Genomic DNA, 8,993 nt, shown 5'->3' on the forward strand with positions numbered 1-8,993 from the left:
CCACAACCTCTACTACATGCTTAAATTCATTCATAGTTTTCGTTTCAATCTTTGTTTCAATTTTCCCAATGGAATAACATAGAAAGTACAGGTAACGGGTATGGGAAATAAAAGTAAAGTAATACTTTATAAATAAATGTAATGATAAAAGATTACACTGTCAATAGTTTTAGCTCGCAAACCAGGTGAGTTTTTCTTATCCGTCGTCTGTCTTCGTCCGTTGTTGTTACAAAAACCTTTCTCCTCTAAAACCAACGGGCCAAAATTGATCAAATAACCACAATCATCATTGGGTATTAAGTTTTGTTAAATGTGTTCGATGACGCCACCCGTCAACCAAGATTAGCAACATGACAAATAATAGACTGTAGGGTTAAAATTTAAGTTTTATCCATTTTGTTGAAAAACACTTATAAAAAGAGAAAAACTGACAAAATGTTCAAAATGTTGAGCTTTTTTAAAAATATTTCTTTTCATTTTTTGCCTTTTATTTTGAAATCAATAATATATAGAGAGAATCGTTACAAACTTTAAGTTGCCATATGACCAGTAAAACAAGATCTACACAATGTTTAAATACGTATTCATTGTTGAAATCATCATTCGACTTCACAGTAGAGCTATTGTCCGTTGTTGATAATTTTTACCACTTTGTTGTGTGTTTGCCTTATATCTTAAGAATTTTAAAAGTAGAATAGAATAAAATTGAGAAAGGAAATCGGGAATGTGTCAAAGCGACAACAACCCGACCATAGAGAAGTCAACAGTCGAAACTTACAAATGCAAAACTGACAGTCGAAACTTACAAATGCAAAACTGACTAGCAAGACAAGTATACATTTGAAACAATATGGGTGAAATTTTCTAATTTGAGTTATTGCCTTTAATGATGATTTTTACCATTATATGGTTATGTTTTGCCTTACAATTAATAATACAAAGATAAAGATTTATATAACCTAGTAAGATCAGCAAGTCAAGATCCACAAACAAAAGAAATGTTGCCAATATAGTTCGTAGACTGCTATTATTCATTTTAGTGATTACGCCTAAATGAGGATTTGTTTACTCATTTTTTTGTTTTTGAGCAAGATTTAATAAGATAAAGAGAAGTTAAACATACAAATTGATCCACAATTCAAGATCAACAAAAAATGTTTTTGTCATGAATTCTATTATAGTTTAAATATATTTATTTATAGTGGATTGGGAAACAAGTTATTGAAACTTATATTAATCCCTTTCCACTTTGCAGGTGCGAGAACTGCCTTGTAGCGGCATTAGCCTGATCTTTTTCGAAATCTACAAGGGTGTATTATACGTTCAAGAGATATGGCTCTCTCTTAACACGGGTCAGCCATTTATCGTCCCCTTCCGACGGACTATCATCGTTCCCTCTAGACCATACTCGCAAATGGTGTCAATGGAGAGCCGAAAATTTAGTCCTATGAATTCTATTGTTGTCTACAATGTTGGATATATAGAGTCCATTGTTGATTATGCACATATACAAAGATGAGCGACACATGCTCTATAGAGGCTCTAGTTTATCATACATTTTTTTTTTTACCTAGATGACTTTTATTGCTCCTATATATATTCAACCTCAATTAAGAAATAATACACTTCTGTGGTTATTTTTCGATTCTAAACCAATTTTTTAAATATTCTTATTTTGTAGATACATATTGTTTTCTTTCGGAATTGGAAAAGACACAGCCGGATGAATTTGCATGCCTTGTATATACTTCCCATCATTTAAAAACCAGAAAGTCCTTAGAATCCACAGTACTAAATCAGTTATTCAGATATTCTATACTTAGTGGATCTAGCTTGATGTGTAGACTGATATTGTCATTCATAACATATAATGTAAAAGGTGAACTATATCTTATTCAGCTGATGTTTTTAGCATTAGAAACAGTCGAAAAAGATTGTGCAAGAGCCATATCTTGGTTTATAACGAGAGCGTTTTACTTGCAGTATCAATCTTTGTTGAAAGAATTGATCGATATATGGCCCTCTTTTTGTTGTCCATGTTCGAAACGTTTTAAGTCATCAGCATGTTCAACAGAGGTTGTTATCGTTGTTGAACTAGAAAACGCTTGTCCACAGCTTCCTAAACAGTTCTGTCAGTTGCAGATCATATCTATTAAGAAAGATGATATTTTAAGTTCTGAGGCATCTGCTGTTTATAATGAATTGATCACTTCAAATAGATCATTGCATTTACCAGAAAATGAAGCAGTTTCCAGTGTAATGGCCAAGGAATTGTTTACTAAACACAGCAAACTTACATTAATTTGCAAGTCATTCAGAGAATCGAAAGTCTATAAAAATGGCAAACTTGACTATATTTTAAATGTGCCATGTGTTCAACTATATTGTAGTGCAAAAGGGTGCATTCCAATTGGAGAAGAGCATTTCCCGAAAGATGTGTGTGGTTTTCCTACTGACATTTTACAAGGGACACCCTCTTTAATGGCCAATTTAAAAGTTGGTGACAAAATAGGCACTGACAACTATAAGATGGGCACTCTCGGTGGATTTGTTAAAGTTCGCGGAGACGTTTGTTTCCTAACATGCTTGCATGTTTTTCTTAGTGCCGACGATTTAGCATCTGACAATATTTCACTGGATGACGATGCAGGAGTTATAGTTAAATGTTATTCTACTGGATCAGTAACAGGCCAAGGACAGATGATCCCTTACGAATGCGGAAGGATACGTGAAATTGCATTTGAGATGGACAATGAAAGAGAAACAAGTATAGATGCAGCACTGATCACATTGAGTGACAGAAGCAAAATTGATGAAAATGATTACTTAGCTAATGACATTGACAAGGCATTTACTATAAGAGATCTTGGTAAGTGGGAACCAGAAAATCAATTAATTCATAAAAAGATTTGTTCAGAAAATACCTATAAACAGGATTAGACATTTCAATATAAGTTTATGCACAATATCTCAAAATTCCAAAATGACCATGAGAGCGTTTCTCTTAACTTCGCATCGATCGTTGTCCATTATACGTTGTCGTCTCTTACATTTTACAAAAAGATTCTCCTCTGAAACTACCACCCATGAGTTTCCTAGTTTTAAAAATGTATCCAATAATACTGATTTCCAACCATCAGTGCCCGGAAAGGAAACGTATTGGTTTAATTTAGATACTGTCTGTTATAGTATCAACTGTTATAAAATTAATAAAGAACAATCTAAGCGTAGTAGGGACTTTCAAAATGTCTTTGGACTACAACTATCATACGACTCCTAAAAGGTGTTCTCTTATCACTTAGTTTGGTTTGGGTATTTTCTTGAAAGCTTTAATACACGTGTAATTCCTTGCACGTTTTTTGCCTTAGAACCACGATAGTTGCCATTCAGATGAAATTTCAGGAAAACTATGAATTATAGATAAACTATCCGTATCAAAATGATATTGAAATGGTCAGCAAGATATACAATTAAGTGAATCTAACCATAATCTCTAGTCCATCGAACTCCTTATACATATTTTATTAGTTTCGTATTTTTGATAAATGACTTGCTTTATCCATATGTACGTTTCGGCGATAAAGTGTTTCGAAAGGTAGTAGCTATTACTTTGAGCACTATTTGCACCCCTTTAAAAGGAGATTTATTCATGTAATGCTATGAATTTCAGTTTATGACCAAACTCATGATCAGTTAAGGCACGTCTGTTCTGATTGACACAATTAACACAATGTTGAATGCTGTACCTCTATTTTTGACATCTTAACCTATAATGTCTCAATGTGTCTGTTTGTTTTGTTCACACATCGTTGTCAATATACTGGAAATTTATGTAACTTTCAAACAAGTGAAATGTTTAGCTAGCTATAAAACCAGGTTAAATCCACCATTCTCTACATAACAAAATGCCTGAACAAAGTCAGGAATATGACAATTGTTATCCATTCGTTTGGTGTGTTTGAACTTTTGATTTTGCCATTTTATTAGGGACTTTTCGTTTTGAATTTTTCTTCGAATTCAGTATTTTTTGTAATTTTACTTTTTTCCCTCTGATGGTGATTTTTACCATACATGTAGATGGATAGAAACTTAAATAAACAAAAAATATCAGCAAGATTTGTTTTACAATTAAGACAATATAGAGGTTATTGTCCAACGTCTCCTTGGAATTATTGTCCTTTTATCATTTTTAGGGGGTTTTGAATTTCATGAAAATATGAAAATTATTATAGATAGATTATAGACAATTAAAATCACAAAAATTATCAGCAACACCAAGTTATATTTCGCTGATTTGGATAGTAGGCTGTCACTCAATAAAGGAGTAATTAAACAGCCCCTTTAATAAGATTTTTTTGTGTTTTAAAAAATAATTTTAGAAGATAGGGAGACACTAAACAGACTTAGTTATCAATAAAACAGGATCACTAAAACAGAAATGTGTCGTAGAGTATATGCTCTTTTACATTGTTGTAGATTGGCCTTTGTTGGTTTTGCACATAGACCAAAGTGAACAACACAGGACCTTTAGAGCCTATAGCATTGTATAGTTTGTTTTTATAAATATTGTATTAAGATTGTATCGTTGATCTCAAATTTATTTGTTCAGTGTAAATTGTTTTTGTTAATAGGATGTTTTTTCCTTTTTAACGTCCCTAGTCATTTCAATTGAAATTTTATAGTGGGTCTTTTCCTGTTGTGGTATTACACTGCTGTTTCAAGGTTGAGAAAAAAAGTTGTTGCTTGTTTAAACGTTTAAACCCTATGAATTAGTTTGCACCTATCCATGGTCAGGAGCCTGTTGTACAGTGGTTGTTGTTCGTTGGTGTGGTCCATACGTTTTTCTCGTTTTTCGTATTTTATATAAATTTCTAATTATGGTTTTGCTGTTTGATTTGTTTTACACGTCTAGTAATCTTTTGTGCACCTTATAGCCTTGTTGTTCGGTGTGGACCAGGACTCTGTGTTGAAGAAAGTACTTTAACCTATAATTGTTTCCTTTTTAAACATGCTCACCTGGATGGCGAATTGCCTCACTAGCGCCCATACTACATCTTCTTATTTGTATTGAACTATGATGTAAACATAGCAATGCTTTTATTTGTTAACACTTGAATTATAAATTATGGTTTTAAATTTTTTTTTCTGTCAAAAACTATCGGAAAGATCATATTGTATTTCATTAATTGTAGGGAGGAAACCTCAGTAAGCGATGTTTAATACCTAGCGTGCATTTTGCATTTTAAAAAATATTAAAAAGATCAAGTTTTCCTCACATCTGAAGCTATTCAGCATTGTAACTTAGATTCTGCACATTTATTTTTTGCAGGTATGAAATCAAAATATCTTAACGAGAACTGCATTGATTTCAAACCTTTATGTTATTCAATTCCATGTCCAAAAGTTGAAGTAGTTGCAGTTGGGGCAATATCTGGTTTATGTAATGCTGAGGCACAAGTTAAGGAAAACAACGAAAAGTCGATAGACCTTGAATCAATAGAGCAAACATTTAGTAATGTGATTCTTACTGAATTTAAGGAAAAAGTTGGTCAAGTAATTGAACTTCTCAGAGGACAAGTTCATAACATCACTTCTGACCAAATTTGGACAATTATTGGTCAAGTTTGCGACCCTAGCATCTCAGACGAATTTAAATCTGTAATTTTGGATATCATTAAAAATATTTTACCCAGAATTATCAAAAGACAATCTCAGAATGGTAATACAAACACTAACAATAATCATGAGGACGCAATATTCTGTAGTACATGTGCCGGATCAAATCAACCAATGTGCATGTGTTTTCATGGAATGATAGATGAAATGGTTATATCGAAATCAACTAGTCATTTATCTTCCATCTTCAGTGATGTTCACATGCAACGTACATTTCTACGAAGAACTGGAGATCAGCAATCCCTTAAGAGAACTTCACGCAGGGTGTACAACCAGATACATGTATCAAACATTCCGTTTAAACCTGGAGACTCCGGCTCTTGCATTTATACAGTTCAGCCGTCTGCTGGATGCATTGGAATGGCGATTGCTAATCATCCTCAAAGTGGATGCATTGCAACACCTATAAAAGAGATTTTGAAACATTTTAAAATCAAAATTAAGTAGAATTTCCGCTGAATGAAAAGAATTGCAAAAACGTTTACATACAGTTATAAATTTATTTTACAGATGTTTTCGTACAATGTAATACGCTACATGTTATATTTTAATTGCCAAACAAAAGTGAGCAGAAATAGTACTAACAATTTATAGATGACAATTTTTATTTATTGCTGACTTTATTGTTTTACCAATCATACTTTAATCAAATCATGTGTGGTACTAGTATATGAATTAAATTACCAACAAATGAATTTATAATTATGTGTTAATATTTTAATGCATTTGCTGCTGATGCTGATGCAAGATAATTGTCAATTCATCATAGAAAATCGTATGTTGATCTCAACTTATAAAAATTAGGAGATTGTTCATGAAACAACTATATACATCTAAGACCAACACACAGGCAAAGGATGCCAATAACTACAGGCCACAGTGTGTCTTTTAGCAATTAACAAAAGTAATATTGTGTAGAAAGCTATTAAAGACCATACCAGAGTACGTCTTCTGTGGTCGAATCAAGATGTGCCCTGCTGAGAATTTTACAAGGTTATTTAATAAAGGATTGTTGTACACACATGACGTTTCCCTGGGTTCTCAAAATGTCAACAAAACAGAACGACATACATATTAATAATACCAGCAGAGATTTGTCTAGATTTAAAACAAGATTTATTCCATCATTTTTCTATTATTAAATGAACAAAGAATCTGTTAAAATTGGCGATATAGTTGAGCGTTTGGTTTTGTCAGTGTCAATGAAATTCTCCTTTTTTTAAATAATCTTGGAATTTCTGTTATTTAAAACAGATCAGTTGGATTCAAACGTGGATGCTTATTTCTGTAACTTTCGTAATTTTTAATAATAAAGTTTTCTTGACAGGTATGTTATATGATAAAACACACACTTATCAATTTGTAACTTTATTGACTGGTTACAATTTATAAATACATAGCTTTACATTGCCATTGATTTTATTTGAATATGTCACTCAATTGCGTTGTATTGGGTTTTACTTCTTAAGCTAGGGGATAGGCATGAGGTGTGAATATATAAAAATGTTGGTCAATGCAGTGATGTTTCATATGTCATCCTAATACTGTAATTACTAAAACATGCATCGGGCTATAGATATAATATATTTATCAGACATGGTTTGGCTATTACATTATCAAAAATAGTAGACGAATTCCAGCTGTTCAATGTTATTCTTAAAATATATAAAATTGAGAATGGAAATGGGGAATATGCCAAAGAGACAACAGCAAAGGTCACGAACAGGTCTTCAATGCAGCAAGAAACTCCCGCACCCGGAGGCGTCCTTTAGCTGGCCCCTAAACAAATATATGCTAGTTCATTGATAATGAACGCCATATATATATAAGTACCAGTTGCAGTAATTTAGAACAGAAAGGTCAAATATGATGTCAAGCATCTTGGGTAAAAAGTTATCAAAGGTACCAGGATTATAATTTGATACGCCAGACGCTCAGATCAAAATAGTTACAAAGCCCAAAAAGTACAAAGTTGAAGAGCATTGAGGAAATTCAAAAAAAATATGCCAAATACGGCTAAGGTAATCTTCTCCTGGGATAAGAAAATCCTTAGTTTTTCGAAAAATTCAAAGTTTTTTATACATTTGTTAAGCTTTATCAAAGTGATATTAACAAGATCTCAAATATAAGCTTTGGTAGTATGTACTATTTTGCGCACTGTGCTGCCATTTTGCGCCAGTTTATACTCGTTATTCATTTTATTTTAAAAAGATTTAAAAGTACCTACTGACAAAGCCATTGGATATGATTGCCACTATCAATTAAATCTCTTATACAAAGCTCATATTCTTTATCGAGATTTTGTATTACCTTAGGCCTTTCTTGTTTTTGACAGCTCTAAAACGTGTATACTGGGTTTAAGATTTTCTATTTATTTTTGCCTCGAGCATCAATGGATGGATAATAATCGTCGAAATAAGCTGCTGGTCCAGTAAACTCTGCACTATAATGTTATTAGTGAAAGAAACAATTATTTGAAAGTGACAATATTAAGCTTATGTTACCCATTGTATCAAGTGTAATAAAAGAAAAATCACAAAACTACTGAAATCTGAGAAAAATTCTAAATGGAGAATCTCTAATCAAATGGCAAAATCAAAAGCTCAAAAACACCTAACGAATGAATAACAACTGTCTTACTCCTGACTTGATACAAGTTTGATTTTTCTATGTGGAAAATATTGGATTAAACCTGGTTTTAAAGCAGCTAGCTAAACCTTTCACTTGTAAGACAGTCTTATTAATCTTAATATGTGAAAAAAATATTCCAGAATGACAAGTAAGCTTTTCTGATCACTTGGTGTCCTTCATTCATCATTAACATTAACGTTTTCAAAAATCTTCTCAGAAACTACTTTGCCAATTTAAGCCTGGGCGACAATCACTATTTTGGTTTATAGTTTAAAACAAACAAAAATCATCGATCAACTCCTAAATTACGGCTAATATTGGTGTGTGGCTGCTTATATGATGTATTGCCATTAAACGCTTTTTAACTATGTTTTGCCTAATTAGAGAAGATACACCAGAAAAAGAACAATTGAGAAAGCGCAAACAACAAGAGAACAGAGTAAACAGAGCAGTATCAAGCAGGTCTTCTTTTATGATCGAGTTGCAGATCGAGTTTATGTTTTGTTTACTTCCGATTTTGTTTCGAAATAACCGCATTGGCCTTTGAAAACTTCCACTCCTAAAATAGCTTCTAGTTAATGAGTGATTTCCTTTATTCATTCTTTAAATGGTGATAATACGTTTACTTTTTACCAGTTAACATTTTGGTACAGTCAGTTGTATAGTTCCTTTTTCCTCGTGCAAGT

The 8,993-nt window shown here is 32.5% G+C and overlaps 1 protein-coding gene across 4 annotated transcripts in view; it reads left to right on the top strand.

Moving 5' to 3' along the window:
* The window catches only part of LOC143055845 (uncharacterized), a 58,398-nt gene extending 51,940 nt beyond the window's left edge, over nt 1–6,458 (top strand). For all 4 annotated transcript variants that reach the window (XM_076228885.1, XM_076228886.1, XM_076228889.1 and 1 more), the window contains 2 exons: nt 1,682–2,869; nt 5,330–6,458. In XM_076228885.1, coding sequence (XP_076085000.1) covers nt 1,682–2,869; nt 5,330–6,123 — 1,982 coding nt within the window. In that variant the 3' untranslated portion in view covers nt 6,124–6,458. The remainder of the gene's footprint in view (nt 1–1,681; nt 2,870–5,329) is intronic.
* Nucleotides 6,459–8,993: the final 2,535 nt, after the last annotated feature.

Source organism: Mytilus galloprovincialis, chromosome 13 (assembly GCF_965363235.1).
Source record: "Mytilus galloprovincialis chromosome 13, xbMytGall1.hap1.1, whole genome shotgun sequence".
In the NCBI taxonomy this organism is placed as follows: domain Eukaryota; kingdom Metazoa; phylum Mollusca; class Bivalvia; order Mytilida; family Mytilidae; genus Mytilus; species Mytilus galloprovincialis.